At 45.4% G+C, this 22,603-nt stretch overlaps 1 protein-coding gene across 5 annotated transcripts in view; it reads left to right on the forward strand.

The window, feature by feature from the left end:
• The window catches only part of crim1 (cysteine rich transmembrane BMP regulator 1 (chordin-like)), a 212,232-nt gene that overhangs the window by 124,211 nt on the left and 65,418 nt on the right, over window positions 1-22,603 (forward strand). For 3 of the 5 annotated variants that reach the window (XM_078557345.1, XM_078557349.1, XM_078557344.1), the window contains one exon: window positions 18,360-18,542. The exons of the other annotated variants lie outside the window; for them this stretch is intronic. In XM_078557345.1, coding sequence (XP_078413471.1) covers window positions 18,360-18,542 — 183 coding nt within the window. The remainder of the gene's footprint in view (window positions 1-18,359; window positions 18,543-22,603) is intronic. 5 annotated transcript variants of the gene reach the window in all.

Raw genomic sequence — 22,603 nt, forward strand, 5'->3', positions numbered from 1 at the left:
CATTTGAATTCCTCACCACTTGTCTAACCAGTGTGTTGTGTATTCTTTACTCTTTCATGGGATGTGGGCATCACTGGGAAGGCCAGCAATTGTTGCCCATCCCCAATTGCCCTTGAACTAACCTTGTTAGATCACTTCAGAGGGCAGTTAAGAGTCAACTAGATTGCCACTGCCAGGTAAGGATGGCAGATTTCCTTCCCTAAAGGACATTAGTGAACCAGATGGGTTTTTACAACAATTGATGATAATTTCATGGTCGTCATTATTGAGAGTAGCTTTCAATTCCAGATTTATTAATTGAATTTAAATTCCACCAGCCGCCATGGTGGGATTTGTGCCCCTGTCCCCAGAGCGTTAGCCTGGGCCTCTAGATTACTAATCCAGCGACAATACCACTACGCCACCATCTCAAGGAGCATCCAAACTCAAGAGGCTGTTGCGGCTGAGTGATAAGTTTGATATTGAGTTATTTCTGGAGGGCGCAGGAAAATACTAATCCGAACGGAAAGAATGTGTTTTGCAAAGTATGAAGGACACTTCCAACCATAACATTTATTGCTGCTGTGGTATTCATAAACAGTCAACATAGCAACACTGTGCATCAGCAGGTTCTGGCTACTTAAATATAGCACAATGTTTCGGCTTGGATGGAAACTAAATATAGAGAATGCTGCGCTCCACCTTGCTGAAACACTTGGCACTGTGACAACAATGTCTCGAAGGATAAATGAGTCTGCTTGACAGCAACACAATTAATTTATTTATTTAGTCAACATTGGAAGAAGGTATCACTGAAATATGGCAATGTTGAAGCTTCCCCCCGCTCTGCCACCTCATGCTTTCATTCAGATTGCAAACTATCGGCTGCCTGCTCTTCCTTCTTTCCCTCCACCCCTTTTGAAGGGTTGCGAAGCAATTTCCCATTTTCTGGAAGTCATCGCAAAGAACTTTCTTAACTCAGACTTTGGCGCCAGCAAATTTCTTCGTCATTCTGCTAATCGAATTGCTTCATCCAAAACAATGTAAATGGAAAGTTGAGGGTGGTTCAGGGAGTTAAGCGTGAGAGCAGTTCATTGTGTACTGAGAAACTGTATGTTGCACGCCTTTGGTTTCTAGAGAAATAAGAAGGAAGCTTTCTCGAATGTTGGTATGTATGTTCATCCCATCTTCCTGGTTTCTAGGTTATAAACCATACCAGAAAGACGAGATGAGAAAGCCTTCTTATTTCTCTTTCACTTTTTCACTCTCTCATTCTCTTTCTCTCTCTTCTCTCTCGCTGACGGTAGGGATCCTTTATGGATGAGTTCAGAGCAGCTTCAACCCGGTTGTAACACACTGGTGCTGTAGAATCCTATGGCAATACATATTTGATGGCTGGGAGAGAGTTATAAGCAAAAAATGTCAGATAGCAAATGACCTGCTGTCCATCCAGCCTGTCTCATGCAATCATGATCTCTTGTGCATCACAGTACAAATGCTCCCCATTCCACCAAACCCAGAAACCATGTTTATTATATCAAGGCTGAAAAAATTTCCTCCAAATGCAAACAGTGGACCGTTGTTAGAAGCTCTTCAGTTGTGCTCCATCCACTTTGTTAAGTGTCAAATCCCCATGCTTGACGTAATGCAGAAGGAGATTCACTTTGGTGTGTTGGGGAGATGCAGACCGGTATGTGAGGCCACCTTCATTGGCACTTGAATGTGACAATCAGCCGTTCCCACTCTTAATTCTCAGAAGATTGGGGATAAAGTTTTTGAGTCCCCAAGACATTGTTGGCGCAGCAGGTGCCATGTCAGGAAACTGCTCATGCACTGTCCTCGATTTCCCATCCATTCCATTCAGTGCTTGTCTCAGGAAATTTATCTTTTGCTCTCTCTCTCAGTATCAGCTGCTCGCAATGTATCTTCTTATTTAGCCTTCAGGTTTTAATTTGTCTCTTACTTCTTTCCCCTCTGTGGCCCTCTTGTTGGGATGTGGTTCCATAGCTATAAGCAGCCTGCAAGAACCTATCCAAATGTGTTAGCTCCACAGTAAATGTTAACCTTGCCACCAAGCCCAGCCATAACCCTTCCTCACACCCACTGCCCAGCTGAACTCACTGGACGGTGGTCAGGGGCAGCCACCGGGACTGATTCCGTTTTCCGTGTACCAGCCATGACTGATACCTTTGCCTCTGAATCAGAAGCCCGATTTTAGAGACTTGAGCACAAAATCTAGGCAGACACTCCAGTGCAGTACTGAGGGAGTGCTGCACTGTCAGAGGTGTCGTCAATTGGATGAGATGTGAAACTTAAGGCCCTGTGTGCCGTCTGGGATGAATGTTAAATACCCCACGACACTGTTTCGCAAAAGGAGCAGGGGAGTGCTCCCTGGTGCCCTTAGCCAATATTTATCCCTCAACCAACATCACTAAAGGCAGATTATCACATTACTGTTGTGGGAACTTGTTCTTTTGGGAATCAAGGGTTATGGGGCAGACAGGAAAGTGGAGTTGAGGCCACAGTCAGATCAGCCATGATCTTATCAAATGGTGGAGTGGACTCGAGGAGCCGATTGGCCGACTCCTCCTAATTCTTGTGTTCTTTTGTTGTGTACATATCGGCTGCCGTGTTTTCTACATTAACGACAGTGACTACACTTCATTTTTTGTAAAGCTTTTTGGGATGTCTTGAGGCTGTGAAAGGCGATTTATAAGTACAAATCATTATCTTTCTTTGCTAAAGCCAGTTGCATTTCATGCTGCCGTAGCTGAGATCACATAGCTCAGACTAGGGGCTGCATCTTCCGGTTGGCGAGTTGGAGGGGTGGGGGGGGGGGGGGGGGGGGGGGGGGCGGGGCCTGCTTGCCGACGCGTAAAATGACGCGGGGTGACATCGAGCGTGCGTCCCGACGTCACCACGCGTCATTTAGATTTTCAGTTCGGCAGGCGTGCAGCCAACTCGGCTGCGCACCCACCGATCTGTCAAAGGCCTATTAAGGCCATTAAAAAAGTAATTAAATTGATTAACGGACCTGCCCCTCCAACCTTAAGGTTGGCGGGCAGGCGAAGAGGCCAGGGGGCCTTCAGAAAAAACATGAAACCTCATCCACGGACGGGATGAGGTTTCATGAGGGATTTAAAATGTTTATAAAATGTTGAAATGAAATAAATTGACATGTCCTTGCTCATGTGATAGTGTCACACGAGGCGACATGTCAGGAATTTTTTTTCTAGTCTTTATGGACTGTTTGAAACCTGAACCAATCTCCCTGAGGCAGCACTTTGCCTCAGGGAGATCTGTGCGCTCTTTCGCGCGCATGCACGAAAGAGCACACTCTCAGCTCAGGGAATCTCCCCCGCCCAAACAGGGAATAGCGCATAGCGCTTCCTGGTGCACGTCACGCTGGGCAGGCCTTAATTAACCCGCCCATGAAAAATGGAGGCGTGCCCCCAATCGGGAGCACCGATCGGGAACTACTCAGCAGGCCTGGCAGCCTCTACAGAGAAAGAAACAGAGGATGGAATTTCCAATGCCCGTTGGCGTCAGGCATCATGGCGGGTGTGAGTGGACAATATGGCGGGAAACCAGTTTGCGATTGTCCACTCCGCCTGTCAGTGGTGGGCCGCCTTTTACACCGCCAGATGTCGGGAATTTCATTTTACTACGTCTGCATATCATTATAAGCCCTGCTCGCCGGAATCATCCCCCCCCACACTGGATCATCCGGGCACATGCTGATGTGTTTCATAACTGAACATAAGCTGCACTTCACTCGGGACTTTGAACCTTGCTTCCAGCAGCACTCGCAGTCATCAGCGCCAGGCTTCACAGGTGGCACCATCTCACTTTTAGGGGGGGGCTCACAGGCAGGTTTCTACCTATCAGACCAACCGTAAGGTGGGGGTGGCTTTTCATCGGCTGCAGGGCTACGGCTTGCTTGGGGAAGTGGGGGGTAGCCCAGGGTGTGTGTGGAGACACATGTTGATCTGTGCAAGTGGTCTCAAGAGGGCTGAGGAGACAGTCTCCAAGAGGAGATGAGGCCAGATGGAGATGTGAGGGCGTGTGTGAGAGAGTGAGTGGTGCTGTCCTGTGAGATGCCAGTGAATGTGTGATGGGTTTGTGAGTTTAGAGTGATGAGATGGTTGCCTTACCCTGGCGGCACAGATTGGATCATTCATCCTCTTTCTGCATTGGATGACTGGCCTTTTCTGTGCAGAGTTGGCACTGTCCACCACTGCCACCGCCTCCCAAGCCGGAGTGGTGAACTGATGGGCCTCCTGCAACCAGAGCAGGGGTAGAAGACACCTCATGGGGCTCCAGTGGTGTCCAGAAGGCGTCCCAGGGATGTGTCACTGAATCAAGCCGGGGGGCGGGGGGGTGCTGCAGTCTTTTTGCCTTTCGGAGCCATGCTTTCTGTGCAGCAGTCCAGGGTTGGAAACACTGAAAGGTGCTTTAAATATGGTACCCAGCGTGAGGAAGTGGTGAGGTGACGGTGGGGGAGCAGGAGAATCGGAGGCCGCCCGCCATTGAAACAGCGTGTTTCCCGGGAATGCGTGATTAACGAGGCAGCATGAAAACCCGGCGTTGCGGCCAGCAGATAAAACATCCTTTTTCCTGCCCGCTACCACACTTGGTACACAACTGGGATGATTCCGCCCAGGGTGAATGTTTCAGGTCCATGTCCTTTAATCAGAACCCAGGTTTTTATTGTTTCCCAGCTGTTGTGATTTGCTATAAAGTTGGTCCAAGCAGCAGATAGGGTGCAATGGCAGTTCAATGTACTTGGCTAGTTTGATACTCGGGACAATTAGTTTTCTCCTTGGTTCAAAAATTCTATTTGAATTCCATCCACTGAAAAATCACAAGTGTTATTCAAGCAAAGAGGAATCTAGGTTAATGACAGCTGCTCAGCAATGGCTTCAAATCCAAGTTTCAATCTGTTGGGGATTAGTTGTAAAGCAGCAATATTTTCACACCATTATTAGAAACTTGGTTACAGAATTTTAATTGTCGATTAGTTGTTCTATAATTTATTAATGCAGCTCCAAGGACTGAGTTATGAGAAAGGGCTGAAGAAACTTGGGTTCTTCAGCCTTGAAAGGAGACCTCGTATTCAGACCTCGTACAAAATCATAGAATAGAACAGCACAGAAGAATCCCATTTGGCCCGTCAAGTCTGCACCAGCTCATTTGCGGAGCAATCCAGTAATTTCCGCTCCCCTACCCTTTCCCCATATCTCTGCAAATTTTTCTCCTTGAGGTATTTACCCGTAACCATTTTGAAGACTTATATTGAATCCATACCCACAGCTCCATTAGGCGGTGCATTTTGATAGGTTTATAAAACAGTATCCACTATCAGGAAGACATATCCATAAATGTGCTTCATACCGTTGCAACAGGATGTCGAGTTCCAATTAATGTCACGTGATTCCCAATAAACAAAGACTGATCAATCAATATATGGATGGAAATTTCATGAGACAAATTGCCTGGGACTGTTTGAGAAACAGATGGATGCTTTGGCAGGGAGATAGTAGATTTCTCTACTGAAATAGCTACGGTCTTATCTAAGGAGCCTTCTTCATTCGCACCTCCCTCCATGATTGGATTCATGCCCAAAGAGAGAGTTCAGACCATTGTAGCATTGCTTCCATACAGGAAGCAAAGAACATTGTAAAGGGGAAATCACCTTAGAATTCTTGGGCAACACCAACTTTTGACTATTCAAGGGGCAACACACTTGGGGCAAGATAGCTGACTGCTGCCTTGGCTAGGGATCGGGCATGGCACAGGAAGCAAATGGAGTTGAAAGAGGAAGCCTTTACAGCATTATAGCTTGCAAAGGGCTGTCGTTGATATTAGCAGAACAATATCATGCACACTTACATGACATACTTTATTTATCTTTAATGGGTTAGCACCTCTGCTAAAATATCAGACGGGAATGTTGTGCATGATTGTTAAGCATTCCTCAATGGATATTGTCAAAAATAATCTCTTGGTTTGTATTATCTGAACAGGCCATTGAAATCCAAGCGGAGTGGGCATGGGGTGGGGGGGGTTTGCAATACTACTGGATGCTGTGCAGGAGTAACTTAGTCATTCTAGGGTTAATGGTTGGTCTGTGTTATCCTAGGCAGGAGTGGGGGTAGGGAGGGATTTGTGCATTCACAGCCCAATGTGAGAGATTATCTCAACTCAAAGTATTTGCCGCCATTGATCTTTTCATGGTTGGGAAAAAGACACCTACCTGCCTATTGAAGTTAGCAGCTCAAATCAGAGTCCCCTGTGTACCCACGTGCTGCAGAAACAGCCAGAGCGTGCAGGAAAGGAGAGAAGTACCTGTTAGTATTTTGTACCAGGCAAGCATATGTGGTTATTTGAATGCACAACTCAAAGAGAAAATAATCTGTCTTAAATAAAAGCCAGTGGAAAAAAGCTTATGTGAGCTGTGACTATTAACAATCATCAGTTGATATTTTGGTTTGTAGCTGTGTAGTCCAAGTATAAGTTATATCTATATTTGTCTACAGTTTATAATGAAACACATTTTACCCACAAGACTTTTTTTAAATCAGTTTAGTTTTGAACAGGTGTACATACTGTTGCGCAAACCTAATAGATTGGGAACATTAGCAATAGTGGTTATGTTACTGGGCTAATATTCTAGTAGGCCTGGATTGATGATCTGAAGATATGAGTTCAAAGCCCACCACAGGAACTGGGGAATTTTAAATTCAGTTGATTAAGTAAATCTGGAATAAAATGCTAGTATCTGTAATGAAGACCATGTAACTACCAGATTGTCATAAAAACCCATCTGGCCCACTAATTTGCTTGCAGTAAGAAAATCTATTGTCCTTACCCAGTCTAGCCTAGATGTGACCCTAGATCCACAGCAATGTGGTTGACCCTTAGCTGTCCTCTGAGTGGGCCACTCAGTTGTCAAGAAGGCAACTCACTGCCACCTTCTCAAGGGCAATTAGAGATGGGTGATAATGGTTTAAAAAAAAGATACTCAAGCTCATGCACACATACTGACATATTTACATACATACATGCATGCAGCAGGGCAATCTCGACAATGTGCACACTCATAGGCCAGAATTAAATCGCTGAGAGGGTTGCATGCCCTACTGAGCAATTTCCCCAACTCGGCATTCATACAGGCATGCCTGGCCCACTGGGAGTGCATGTTGAAAACACACTGCTCATTAACGGTCAGAAAATCATGTGGACTGGCCAACATAAATTGCATGCTCCCAATGGACAAGGCACCCCGTATGAAGCACGAAACCAAAGAAAATGCCACCTTTCATGTCAGCAATTTGTATAGTGCAATTTTTAAAAAGATTTGCCTTCACATAACACCTGATCACATATCTCAGAAATGCCCACAGCACTTTTTGTGCCATTCGCTCTCTAGCGCGCACATGTGGTTTATCAGAGGGGGGAGGGGTTAGAGAGGGAAATAGCGGAGAATCATTACAATTCCCGAGGCGGAAGGTGGAGTTGGGGTGGGGGGGTGGCGGGTTGAGGTGGTTATAAAGCCATGTCTGAGGTTGTAAACTTATTTATGCTCCAACCTCTTTTGTCACTGCTCAGGAATTCACAACACAGACAAACAGGGGTAGCATGCAGGAGTAGACAGACAAACCTTGAGATGACAGACATTCCCAGATTCTTGTGGTTTACCAACCTGAACTTATTTCCATATCAGGGCTGGGCTCCGCAATTGAAAGAGTGCGAGTGTGTTGTTGGCAGGGCCTGTACTGCCCTTCCAATCAACATCGTAGTCCCAGCTTCTGTTAGGAAGTACTCGTAGACATCTGGAGGCCACACATTGAAGCAATGTGGCTCCATGCCAATAAGTTAAACTTCTTTTGGGTAGAACTTTTCATTTTTCTCTTTTTTTCAATAAAAAGAAAAAAATTGGCTTTAAGTTTGCATATACTTGTAATACTTCCCAAATGTTTGTGGGATGACTACTTTGAACTAGCTCCATGATTGTCCCCAGAAAAGGGAAGTGAGTTCTTCTTGCTCTTGCATGTCAAGATATCTTACCTCAGCCTAGAGAACTCATTCTCATTATCAAAATCTTACTTATGCTTCTGTACAGATTTAACCCTTTGTCCGAGACCATGACAATCTTGAACCAGATAGGATCTTATAAAATTGCAGTTTTGCTTCCATTATTTAGAAGTAGACATTGTTCTGCATGTTTACTACATTGTGTAGTACCTTTTTATTATTTTCATTACTTTTCCCTCTTCACTCTCCCATATTAAACTATCCCCACAATCTTTCCTCACACACACTAAGATCTCCCTGCAGGAGTGGGGAAGTGTTAACAAATAATTAAAAGTGTTCAAAGAAAACAAGAGAAAAAAAGCACAATTGGCTTTCAAATTTCAGATTCCAACCTGCCCAATTTCCATCCAAACAATACGCCCCTTGATCGGCCTGTCTAAAAATGGATATAAGAAGTCTGCTTTTGAAACAGAACTCCTTATTTAAAACTTCTTTATTACATAAGGCATTGATTACCATTGAGGTTGTTAATTTTTTTAAATTAATTTCAGTAGAAGCAAAGTCAAGCCTTGATCCCATTCTATATCCCCCCCCCTGCCGTCTGTCTAGTTTTGAATGGTCAGCAGTCACTAACTCTGATTGGCTGCTGACAGAGTAACAGAAGTACAAGTGCTTTCTCATATCCCTCTACTTTTCATTTCACCTTCTATCCTTTGGGGAAGCATCTCTTCTCACTGTGACTTTCTTACAGCCTGATTGTTCAGCTGTTCACTGAACGGGGAGTCACAGCCATCTTTGGCTAATGGATGGTAGTGTCAAGGTGGGGCACTAAGGTGCCAGGCAACCAAGACAATGCTAGCTGTCAGCTGTGATTCAGTGGGTGGGACACTTGTCTGAATCAGAAGGCCATGGTTTTAAGCCATGCACCAGAGACTTTTAAACACAACATCTAGGCTAACACTTCATTGCAGTTCTGAGGGAGTGCTGCACTGTCAGAGGTGCCATTTTTTCATGAGATGTTAAACCAAGGCCCTATCTGTCTTCTAAGGCAGACATAAAAGATTCCACATGACTAGTCAAAGAAGAATAGGGGACTTACCCTAGTGTCTTGGCCAATATTTATCCTTTCACAAACATCACTCAAACAAATTTTCTTGTCAATATCGCATTACTGTTTTTGAGACCTTGCTGTGTGTAAATTGGCTGCCACACTTCCTACATTACTATAGTAACTATGCTTCAAAAGTACTTCATTGGCTATTCATCAGGACATCCTGAGGTTATGAAAGATGCTATATATATATATAAAAATGCAACTGTTCCTCAATTTTTTTTTAGACTTGCTTCCTCATCATTTGTTCATGTGTAGTGGGGTTCCCTTTTTCCCATTCCACATTTATCCAGAACAGAGCAGCTCTAGGTCCAGTGCCATTCTGTGATCATCTTCAATGGAAGTTGCACCTCGTAAGAGTGACTTTTTCTCAAACTTTTCTGAATCCTCCTCTCCCTACCCTTGCATTTCCTTGTGAAAGATGGAGTGTTCCACTGCTAATTGTTAATAAAATTATTGGGGGTGGAGGGGGTGGTAGTGAAGGGGGTGATTTTCCACCACGTTTTGAGGGGGGGGGGCCTTGTGTCAGGGCCACAGCAGGAAAACTGTACAGAAGCTCAGCCCCCTGTTATATTTTATATTTTGTTCCCAGAATCCAGCTGAAGAAGGACTTGCATTGATAATTCTACTATTCATATTAAGCAAAACCATTTTTTCCCATGTAAAAAGAGAAAATAATTTATCATGTGGCAACAGCAAAGGACAAGTTTCTGTTGTTGACATTTCCCATCTCCGCCCCATGTGAAACATGTAATGATTTATACTGTTTCTCAATTTTTTAAAGACTCGCTTCCTTATCTTTTGTTCATGTGCAGTTCGCTTTCCCTTTCCAATTCCACATTTATCCAGGACACTGTGAATTATTTCAATGACACATTGTTGACTGTAAAAGAACACGAGCACTTCCACATTATTGATACAGCGACTTCCAGTTCATTTCTCAAAGGAAATTGAGGTACCGGTTTTGTACAAATAGCCGTCAGAAGGGGTGGAGTGGGGGGAGAAGAGTGTGTTTACTGTAGAAGTCAACACATTCCTAACCCAACAGTGCACTGCTCAGGGGTCACGGAGGGTCAGCATTTTGTTTTCGAGGCGGTGCGCAGGCTTTCTGAACTCCTGGTGTCAACAGTCAGGAAGAAATACTCACGAGTCTGGAATTTTCAGGAAATAGCGCACAAAACAAAACCAGAGCTTCTTCCATCTAGCACTCGCACAGCGAGCTCCTTTACCCAGTGTACAAACGAATGGATAGGCAACCTAAAACTGGCGTGCATAAAATCATCAAATGCTGTTGCAGGTGCAGGCGGTAGTATAACATAATGTGTGAATTGATAAATCTGCCATGTAGCAGTGTAAAGGCTAATTTAATGGGGTGATCAATAGTCAGATAATGGCTATAATTCATGAAACAAAAGAATGTTTCCACATAACCGGAATATTATGAGGCATGAAAGGGGAGGGTGATTAATAACTCTGTGCAAAAATGCATACACACCTCGGTAATTGAATCCAAAAGGTAAAAAGTGCCTGATAGTATTGTGATACAGAGCAATGATTAGTGGCGTTGTATGTTAAGATAAACGGATAGCTCCTTTGTAAAGGCTCAGTATCGATGGGAGTGTCAGGAAGCTTGATCTCTGGAGCATTGTTCTGAGCACAAATTAGAAGTAATAATAGGAATTGTTTGAAGATGAGCACAGATTAATGAAGCGTGTATAGTTCTGAGCACTGCACCTTGGAAAGAATATATTGACCTTGGAAACTGGCCAGATTCACCAGAATGTTGCCATGGCTCCAAGGATTAGATTATAAGAGAGTACATAAATTAGCCTTGTATTCCCTGCAACGTAGTGATTGGATTGGCATTCTGAGGAGTTTTTAATGAATCAATAGGTGAGAGATAGACTTCATTCCACTGATAGGGAACTTAAAATCAGAGCCAGTCCATTTAGGAGAGAAGTTAGGAAACACTTCTCCACACATAGGGTTGTAGAAATGTGGAAATCTCTCCCACAAAACTAGTAGATGCTTGCTTAATTAATGGTATTAAATCTGAGATCAATAGATTTTTGTCGAACAAGGATAGCAAAGGATATCGAGCGAAGGCAGGTAGATAAAATTAAGATATAAAGCACCATATAATCTCATTGAATGGCAGAACAGACTCAAGGGGCTTAATGGCCTGCACCCTATTCTTATGATCCTATTCTCAACATGGTTTTCATAAAATTTGCTTTGACGAGTATTCCTACATTTGCACAACCTGTGAAGTCACCTCCGGCTCTGCATCCTAGCTCTTCTGATTGATCAGCTATGTAACTCTCCAACACCACCCCCCCACAGCACTATACTCTGTTATAAGTGCCAGAGCCTTCAGCAATATGACATCGCTCTCTTGACTCTTAGCAAATCTTATTATCGTACTTCATCTCTCCCCATCTTCAAGAATCACCTTAAGGTCCTGTTCACATGTTCAGCCTCATGTCTGACCACCTCCTTGAGCATTGCTTTCAGTTCTTACCCCAGTTACCGCCCCAACTTCCGCTCACCCCACCTTGCAAAGCACTTGGGATTTTGCAGTACATTTAAGATGCTGGGATTGTTGTCCTAAGAGCAGATAAGATTATGGGGTAATTTGAAAGAGGTGTTCAAAATTATGACAGGTTATGATGGAACAGATAGGGAGAAAATCTTTCTACTGGCAGGAGGCTCAGTAACCAGAGGTCACAGATTGAAAATAATTGGCAAAAGAACCAGAAGGAAGATGAGCAGAAATCTTGCAAGTTATGATCTGAAATGCACTGCTGGAAGGATAGTGGAAGCAGATTCAATCGTAACTTTCAAACAGAAATTGGATAGATACTTGAAAAGAGAAAAAAATTACTTGCAAGGCTGCGGGGAAGAAGCAGGGGAGTGGAAATAATTGGATCGCTCTTTCAGAGAGCTAGCACAAGCCAGGCGGGCTGAACGGCCTCCTTTTTTGTGCTTGATGGTTTCATGACATAAGTAAATCATTTCCAATTTTATTTTTCAGCTAATGTGCATATTACAGAGTATCTGCCAAGATTCCATGCAGCACATTGGTCACAGAATGACACACGTGGTCTCTCTTGTCCCACACCCTACCTTCCCATTCTGCTGAGTTGCCTATCTCAGCTGGAGTGAGATTGCCAGCTGAGGTCAGGTGCCTCCCCAAAGGGTAGAATCACACCGTTAAAGTGCCTCTGTGCAGCTGGTTTAAGAGTGGCCCTTACAGAAACTTGGGTTCAAGTTGATTAACAGCTCTGCTGGAGGAGATTTAAGGTGAGTAAGGAATGAGCAGGATGGGAAGGAATGGGGGATTTCATGCCCTTAAAAAGAAAAGTCATGATCTTATCCCCTTTGTGCCTTCTAGTCTGCTCCTCTATCCCATCTTACTTTCCTGTGTCCCCAGTGACCTCCCTATTTGGGAGCGCTGGGGCATGACGTTGGCAGACCAGCCAGGGGAATTGATGGATGACGGCATTCGTTTTCCTTCCTGACCCAGACAACCAGGTCAAGTCTGAGGAAGTTTGTCCTCCAGGAGTCCCCAAAGTGCACTGAGTCTAGAGTCCAGGCTCGGGTTTCCTAGACGGGAGTTCCTGCTCTACCAGTGGACTGTGAAGACAGCCGTCATCGGTCCAACTGTGTTTACGTCAACATGCTCAAACTAACCTTTGCCCCCGCCCGCACCCCCACTCCTCCCACTGCCCTCTGCTCCGCTCCCCCTTCCAACACATCTCCAAAAACAGGGGTCTTTTCTGGGTACCAGGGGGTGTTGTTAAGCTTCAGAGCTTCACTACATGCTTGGCTAAGCATGGCTGAAAAGCTACATTTCCATCACGATTTCTCCTGCTCATACTTGCCTTTCAACATGTGATCCTTGGAGCCAGCCCAATGCGTGCGGCTGCGTCTTGGTGAAAGTTGCCACTCATGGTACCCCACAAAACGAGAATAGATAGCAGAGCGCTGGCACTGTCCCAGAACATTCCAGATTCTCAATTTAGAAGACAGCAGTCCCGTGTTGCCATGTCAGAAGTGCTGCCGTGTGAGTTCGCAGCATGATTTTTCTTGATGCGTGCTGAAAGCAGACTGCTAATCATGGTTAATTCTATAAAAACATGCTTCAGAAGGGACATGTATTGCCAGTAGTGTTAGCAGATGTGCATTCCCTTCCTGTCACGCAAGTGTTTTTTTTTTTAAAAATCACTTCATGTTGTGTTTTACTTTCTTTGCTGCCCGTCACACAAAAGGGTCAAACCTGCAGACTAGGTCATTTTGGTAGATCGCCTGTCATTGCTCATCTGTCCACCTCGGGCTTATGACTTTGTCACTCAGTTTTCTGCTTCTTACAAATGTATTTAAATAAGAGAAAGACTTGCATTTATACAGCGCCTCGCACGTCCTCAGGACTGTCCCACAGTCTTCACAGCCAATGAAGTACTTTTGAAGTGTAGTCACCGCTTTAATGTAGGAAACACGGCAGCCAGTTAGAATGCGGCAAGCTCCCACAAACAGAAATGTGATAATAATCAGTTAATCAGCTTTTTGTGATGAAGGATAAATATTGACCAGGACACCAGGGAGAAGTCCCCTGCTCTTTTTCAGAATAGCGCCCTGGGATCTTTTACGACCAGACAGAGCCTCAGTTTAATGTCTTATCCGAAGGACAGCACTTCTGACAGTTTAGCACTCCCTCAGTAATGCACTGGAGTGTCGGCCTTGATTTTGTCCTCAGGCCTCTGGAGTGGGACTTGAACCCTTAATCTCCCCCTCCCCAGCTTGAGAACGTTGAGGTCAATTATAGTAATCCTGGTGTGGTATGTGTGGTGTGCCCAGAGGCAGGTCCTTGGCTCATTCTCATCCTGAGCTGTTTTCTTGACAGTTTTTGTCAGTGGTGGTTTGCCACTGTCTTCCACTCTCGAGGCAGGGCAAGGAGGCAGATCCCAAATCTACCTCAGCTGGATTGGGAATCAAACCCACGCTGTTGGTTATTCTGAACCACACCCTAACCATCTAGCCATTTAAGCTGACCAGCCATTATAGTGCTCCCCTGCCCTTGAAAGTAAACACCCTCGGATGTTAGGTGAGGACAGGGTCTGTGACGCTTCACATGGCTGAATAGCACAGGGGCTGAGAGCTTTCCCCTGCCTGCTCCAATTTCATCATTTTCTTATATATAGCCAGCCGTAATTATTTTTCAAGGCAAGGGTTCCCCCCCCCACCCCCACCCTTTCTTCATAACTTATGATTTATTGGTTGTTGTGCAGCTTACCCCCCCCCCAAAACTAAAGATCTCGAGGCTCTCTCGTACAGAAGCGGTTTGAAGCTAGTTGCTTTTCAGCACTATCATTCAGAATAATTGCCTAATGCCATAGGTGCTTGGGATCCATCCACCCACGTCCAGCGGAGAACATTGGCCACACAATCGCCATAGCTCCTGTTAGTCAGCATCAGTAAGATGTTACTGGTATAGCCTCAGGTAAAGCAGCAGTTCCCGCACGAAGTTGAAAGGGCTTTAGTTGCAGCAATCATTGAAATACGAGTATGAGACAGACTGAATAATGGGTTTTTTAGGGCTGTAGGATTGCCTTCTGGTTTGTTTTGTCTTTTTTGTAACGCGGAGTCTATTACAGTATTCTCAACAGGAGTAACGATTGTTGACTCAGTTCTGCAGTAACATACTGCCTGAGGACAAGGAATTTCAGTTGAATTCAGATAAACCAAGCATAAATTACTGAAGTAAACACACTCTCCCTGTTTCTCTTACTTTCTGCTTGTCACCCCTTGATTTCTTTCTGTGGTTTTTCGACGACCTACATGCGTACATGTCCATCCATTTCTCTACATCTCGACCTGTGTTTATATAAATTTCTATATATGTTTCACTTTTTGCCTCTGTTCCGTATACGCATTTCCTCTCTGTCCATTTTTCCACTTGTGCATGTGTGCGTGCCTCCTTTGGTCTACTTTTTTGCGCGTGAGTATCTCTCTCTATCTCTCTCCCCGTACCCTGTCCCGGTATTTTATTCTGTGTACGCACTTACATATCCCTCAGTTTCTCGTTATGTGTCTATTTTTTTTTTCCTCTGTTTCTGTTAACAGTTTCTTCCTAAAACTTAGCTCTTTTGCCACTTTGGTCACCAGTCCTAAGTCTCCTGTGGCTCTGTGTCAGTTTCTGTCTGATGACCCTCTTGTGAAGCAACTTGGGACATTAAAGGTGCTATACAAATGTAAGCTGTTGTTGAATTAGTAACTTTTCCTTTTGTATGTCCTTCAGTTCTTCTATCCATTTTTCTCTCTCTTTCCCTATTGTATGTCACTCTCTGTGTTTTTGGCTTACTATTAGCTTAGGTCTCTTTCTGTCTTCCAATGTCTGTGTCCTCTCCCCAGCCTTAGTTAGCTATATTTCTCTGCGTCCAATTCTCCCCGTTTATTTGTCCTCACTTTCCATCTCTTGCTGTGTGTGCATGTGTGTATCTTTCTCGCTCTCTCTCTCTTACATTTTCATTTCTTTTTGGATGGATGGTGTTCACAGGAATGACACTTGTTGAGTGTGAACAGAATTTATAATGACAGAGAGCCCAATCCAGACCGCCATTGTGACGATAAACTCTGCTGCTTTATACCTGACGGCATTGGAGGTCTGTAAAACGGTAAAGCTACAATTCTGCCACAGGATAAGGTTTTAGTTCTGTGGGCACGAGGAGGCAGTCCTGCACACTTGTTGCCTCTGGAGAAAGCCAAGCCCAAGAGGGTTCCTGAGAACCGGCTCCCTGGTCTGAATGTAAAAAGCGGGAGAGTGATGCACAAAGTGTGGCTTACCAGAAATGGGAATGAAGTTGTGTGAAGTTAGATCGCAGCTACAAATTTATCTTCATCTGGCCTATTAACTCATCGTCACCGGCTTCACGAGATACAGTGATTGAAGGGCAAAAGGGTTGCTATTTTTGTCGCCCGGATCAGAGAAATTTTGTTAGCTACTTCTGCAAGTTGGCTGCTCAGATTTGCCGATGCGAAACATCTGCTCGAGTTTACACTCTGCTATAAACTAGTTGGAAAACTAATCGTCAGGTTTTTATTCTGTGGCTGGGATTAGTTGCTGGGTTTATCTGGCTTCACGTATTCCACAGATGGTGGAAAGGTTCCAGAGAAGTCAATCTCTACCCTCAGTTTTGTTGACAAAATAACAACCAACTCAAATGATGACCATGCCTCACCCCCTCAACCACCACCATTATGTAAATAGTTGTCACTGCCCACTCATGACTCAGTGGTTACGTGTATTGTGTGGCAGTGGCAATGGGTTGTACAGACCATACATTTCCAGGTTCAATCCAGGGTCTGTGCTAAGTTAGCTGATTTCATCTGAGACAGTAGGAGTTACAGTTAGCCTCAGAACCCTCTCCGGGCTAGGAAAGTCAGGTGGCTAAATATTCAACTAAAGCTTGTAATCACTATCCACCAATTATTCATCCTTGTTATGTGAGCGTCACTGATAAGATACCTCCTCCCACCATTCTTCATCTGACTCCATCCCTAATTGCCCTTGAGAAGGTGGCGGTGAGCTGCCTTCTTGAACCGCTGCAGTCTATGTGGTGTAGGTACACCCACAGTGCTGTTAGGAAGGGAGTTCCAGCTTTTTGACCCAGTGACAGTGAAGGGACAGTGATGTAATTCCAAGTCAGGATGGTGTGTGGCTTTGAGGGGAACTTGAAGGTGGTGGTGTTCAAATGTACCTGCTGCCCTTGTCCTTCTAGGTGGTAGAGGTCACAAATTTGGAAGGTGCTGTTGATGGAGCCTCGATGAGTTGCTGCATTGTGCACCAGTGTTGGAGGGAGTGAATGTTTCAGGTGGTGGACGGGGTGCCACTCAAGTGGGCTGCTTTGTCCTGGATGGTGTTGAGCTTCTTGAGTGTTGTTGGAGCTGCACTCATTAGGCAAGTGGAGAGTATTCCATCACACTCCTGACTTTTGCCTTGTAGATGGTGAACAGGCTTTGGGGAGTCAGGAGGTGAGTTACTCCCTGCAGAATTCAAGCCTCTGATCTGTCTTGTAGCTACAGTATTTATATAATGTATCCAGCTGAGTGTCTGATCAATGGTAAGACCCAGGATGTTGATGGTGGGAGATTCAGCGAATGTCAAGGGGAGATGATTAGATTCTCTCTTATCAGAGATGTTCATTGCTTGGCACTTGTGGGATGTAAATATCACTTGGCACTTATCAGCCCAGGCTTGAATGTTGCCCAGGCCTTACTGCATGTGGGCATGGGCTGCTTCAGCATCCGAGGAGTCATAAATGGTATTGAACACTGTGCAACCATAAGCGAACATCCCTAATTCTGACCTTATGATGGAGGGAAGGTCATTGATGAAGCAGCTGAAGATGGTTGGGCCTCGGACACTACCCTGAGGAACTCCTGTAGCAATGTCCTGGGACTGAGATGACTGACCTCCGAAAGCCATAACCATCTTCCTTTGTCCTAAGTATGACTCCAACCAGTGGAGAGTGCACAGAGCTGCCTCAGGGAGATGAAGAGTTTAAAACATTAAAAATAAAGCTTTTTAAAATGTTATAAAACATGCCCCCTCATGTGGCTCTGTCACATGAGCAGGGACATGTTATTAATGAAATGTTTTAATATTCAATAGCTGTTGGAAACCTCATCCCGCCCATGGATGAGGTTTCCTAAAAAGTGCAAACGCCGCTTTGTCTCTTTGCCTACCCACCAACCGTAAGGTTGGACGAGCAGCGAAAAATTTCATTCAATTACCTTCTTAATGGCCTTAATAGGCCTTTTGATTGTCGGCGGGCTGCTGCCGACCCCGGCACGCACCAGCCAACCGAAATATTATGCGGGTCATTTCATGCTTGGTCGGGTCGCGAGTGCACCCACCCGACGAGCTTTATATTCTGGCCCCAGGAGTCGGCAGTCACCAGTGTTGTCAGCTGGATATAAATTGGGCCACAGCCACTGATAAAATTACAAAGTATTTACAGCAGGGAATCAGGCCATTCAGTTCATCATGTCCATACCGTGCTTGTGCTCCACACCAGCCTCCCCACCCCCCCCCCCCCGCCATTCTTCATCTGACCCCATCAACACATCCACCTATTGCCTTCTCCCTTGTTTGTTTATCCAGCTCCGCCTTAAATGCGTATGTGATGTAACCGAGTCTAACGAGAACTTTATTGATGCTCTGTCCTTGCAGAGACAAGGCCCACCTGCATATTCAACGGCGTGGAATATTACGACGGGAATATGTTCCGGATGGATGCGTGCCGCTTCTGCAGGTGTCAAGGGGGCGTCTCTATTTGCTTCTCTGCGCAGTGCGGTGAGCTGCACTGTGAGAGGTACTACGTGCCTGAAGGGGAGTGCTGCCCGGTCTGTGAAGGTAAACCTTTCTGCTTTAACATCCTGTTAAATGCATGAAGGGAAATTGAGGGGGGGTGGGGGGGGTTGATTGCGGTTGGGGTGTGGGGGTGGGGACGGCGCCTTACATTTTTGTCTTCAGCACCTGACCTGGATCGGGATCACCTGCCTGTAACAGAATCCGCCCAATTTTCTTTCCATTAAAATCAGTGAAATGAAAATTGGATGGGTTGTAAACAGGCAGGCGAGTGTCCGTGCCAGATTACTGCCCAGGTGATGAAGACAGTTAGTTAAGAAAGTCTGAAATGAACTGGCATTTATATAGCTCCTTTCACTCCCTCGGAGTGTCCCAAAGCACTTTACAGCCACAGCAACAATGTAGGAAATGCGGCAGCCAATTGGTGAACAGCAAGGTCCCACAAACACAGGCTCCCATTTAAAACGGAGATGAGGAGAAATTTTTTCTCTCAGAGGCTCGTGAGTCTTTGGAACTCTGTTCCCTGGTGGAGGCAAGCTCAATGAATAATTTTAAGGCAGAGGTAGAGAGATTCTTGACTAACAAGGGAGTCAAAGATTATCAGGGGGTCGGCGGAATGTGGACTTGAGGTCACAATCAGATCAGCCACGATCTTATTGAATGGCGGGGCAGGCTCGAGGGGCCAATTTTTTTCATTAATTCATTCATGGGATATGGGCTTCGCTGGCTGTGCCAGTATTTATTGCCCATCCCTAATTGCCCTTGAGAAGGTGGTGGTGAGCTTCCTTCTTGAACCACTGCAGCCCATGTGGTGTAGGTAAACCCACAGTGCTGTTAGGGAGGGAGTTCCAGGATTTTGACCCAGCGACAGTGAAGGAACGGCGATATATTTCCTAATCAGGATGGTGAATGACTTGGAGGGGAACTTCCAGGTGGTGGTGTTCCCATCAATCTGCAGCCCTTGTCCTTCTAGATGGTAGTGGTCGTGGGTTTGGAAGGTGCTGTCTAAGGAGCCTTGGTGAATTCCTGCAGAGCATCGTGTAGATGGTACACATTGCTGCTTCTGTATGTCGGTGGTGGAGGGAATGAATGTTTGTGGATGGGGTGCCAATCAAGCGGGCTGCTTTGTCCTGGATGGTGTTGAGTTTCTTGAGTGTTGTGGGATCTAAACTCATCCAGGCAAGTGGTGAGTATTCCATCTCACTCCTGACTTGTGCCTTGTAGATGGTGGACAGGCTTTGGGGAGTCAGGAGGTGGGTTACTTGTCGCAGGATTCCTAGCCTTCTGACCTGCTCTTGTAGCCACAGTATTTATATGGTTAGTCCAGTTCAGTTTCTGGTCAATGGTAACCCCAAGGTTGGTGATAGTGGGGGATTCAGCGATGGTAATGCCATTTAACGTCAAGGGGCGATGGTTAGATTCTCTCTTGTTGGAGATGGTCATTGCCTGGCACTTGTGTGGCGCGAATGTTACTTGCCATTTGTCGGTCCAAGCCTGGGTGTTGTCCAAATCTTGCTGCATTTGGACATGGACTGCTTCATTATCTGAGGAGTTGCGAATGGTGCTGAACATTGTGCAATCATCATTGAACATCCCCACTTCTGACCTTATGATGAAAGGAAAGTCATTGATGAAGCAGCTGAAGATGGTTGGGCCGAGGACACTTTTGTCCATGTTTGAACCAAGACTGTAATGAAGTCAGGAGCTGAGTGACTCTGGTGTCAGTGAGCAGGTTATTGCTAAGCAAGTGCCACTTGATTGCACAGTTGGCCTACTCCTGCTCCTAATTTGTATATTCGTATCTATGTACAGACAGCAATGTGATAATCACTGGATTTTTTTTAATGATGTTGTTTGAGGGGTAACTAGAGGCCAGGACTCTAGGCAGAACTCCCCTGCTCTTCCTCAAATAGTGAGAACTTTATCGTTCACTGAGAGGGCCTAAAATCTCATCCGAAAGACAGCATCCCCAACAGCGCAGCACTTCCTCAGGACAGCACAGGAGCGTCAGCCTAGGTTTACATGCTCAAGTCTCTGAGGTGTGGCTTGAACCCCTGACCTTCCGACCCAGGCGAGAGCACCGCCACTGAGACACAGCTAATGTTAAATTTCTTATCACCAGTTGGTGAAGGAGGAGGCCAGGAGTCAATCTTTACTCAGTTTTAGTTTTATTCACCAAGTGAAACATTACAAATGTATAATCCTAACCCTACTACCCAACACAGTGTCACCAAGTGTCATCTTATACTCTTCTGAGGACTCATAAAACAGATGACCAACCCCTTGTAAAGGCACTGCTGAGATTCAAACGGAATGTCCTGTTTACAAGACGGACGCTTTAACCAGCTAAACCACTGCCCCATGCTCAAAATCAATCCAGATGAAAGCTACTCCCACACCGCCCAAATCATGGAGTGGATCTTTAACCTAGGCCGTCCTGAACCAGAGGACAGCGCTCCTGTGCTCCTCCTTGAGTGAGCCACAGGGATTCCAAAATCAATCCGCATGAGAGGTAACACCGTGGCACACAAGTCCTGGACTGGCTCTTGAACCTGAGTCCTTCTGATCCAGAGACCAGAGAGCTATTGACTGAGCCACTCGGACTTCAAAACAACATTACCTGAAAAGGAATTGTTCCCAGGCAGCAAGAGTGGTGTGTTGAGTCCAAACCGCTGGACCACTATGGAAACTAAAAGTTATTGCTCAGCATGGGTGGCATGAGACAATGGCTCTGGGATTAAGAACCCCATTAACTATCAAATGAGCTAGCCAGGTTGTATGTGCAGAAGCAATTATCCAATGAATGTCCCCCCCCACCATTAGGCACGTAACCTTAATTTATAAACTTAACAGCTAAGTCGTTAATCAATTTAAGTTGGAGATTTACCCCACGTCACACAGTTAAGGAGGTTTCAGGTTCAATTCTTGTTTTGACTGAATCAGCGGGCAACAGTCAGGGTGTTATTGTCGGCTTCATTGCCTCTGAGATGAAGCACATAGATTGGGAGGTGGTTTGTGTGGAGCACAAACACTGGCAAGGCCTGTTTCTGTGCTGTACAGTCTATGTAATTCGATATTAAAAAAAACAATCAGCCACCATTCTCTCTCTTCAGTTACAACGGAGTCTGCTAGAAAATACAACTGTGAGCATCAGGTAAGAGAGGCATCTGGCTCAGCTGTGATAATGTTCTCTGCTCAAATAACCTGCTGCTACAAGCTAGTAGAGCAATGGTCACCTGAATGAAATAGCACTGAGATCTGCAGTAAAGCTATACCCCAATATCAGACCCTACCTTCAGGGACGATAAAGAGGATATTGATTCGGATCTGCACAAGTGGGTCCTCTAAGCACCCAGTAGTAACTAATGACATTAGCTCATCTCTCACCCATTGGCAGGTTTTTATTTAGGCACAAGAGATTGTTAAACCGGCCCATTAGGCTGCATTGGACCAGATCCATTACATGGCAGTAACAGGATTTTGCTCTCTGCTCTAGTGCACTTAATTTATTTAAAGGGATGCTGGAGTTTCCAGTCTGCTTCTGTTTAACGCGCTGAACCAGCACCTAATTCCCAGCTAATTTCACCTTCACAGGGAGGAATAAACATTTTATGTTTACAGAAAGCAAGCGTTTACTGCTATGGAAGAGTCATGGTTTTTGTATACATTGCAAGAGAATCGTGATCCAAACCCATGACCTCTACCGCCTGGAAGGACAAGGGGAGCAAGTGCATGGGAACACCACCTCCTGCAAATTCCCCTCCAAGCCACACACCATCCTGACTTGGAAATAATATCACCGTTCCTTCACTGTCGCTGGGTCAAAATGCTGGAACCCCCTCCCTAACAGCGCTGTGGGTTTATCCATATCACAGCTGCAGTGGACTGCAGCAGTTCAAGAAGGCAGCTCACCACCACCTTCTTAAGGAAAATTAGGGATAGGCAATATATCCTGGCCTTGTCAGCGACCCCCACATCCCATGAAAAAATATTTTTAAGAATGAGAGCGGTCAGATTTTCCCAAGCGCAGATCTCACACTGTGGCTCGGGTGCTGGGAAGGCCCGTTTAACGCGCAGACCTGATCTGTTTTACCTGTACGGGGCCT

This window comes from Cetorhinus maximus, chromosome 14 (assembly GCF_964194155.1).
Source record: "Cetorhinus maximus chromosome 14, sCetMax3.hap1.1, whole genome shotgun sequence".
NCBI lineage: Eukaryota > Metazoa > Chordata > Chondrichthyes > Lamniformes > Cetorhinidae > Cetorhinus > Cetorhinus maximus.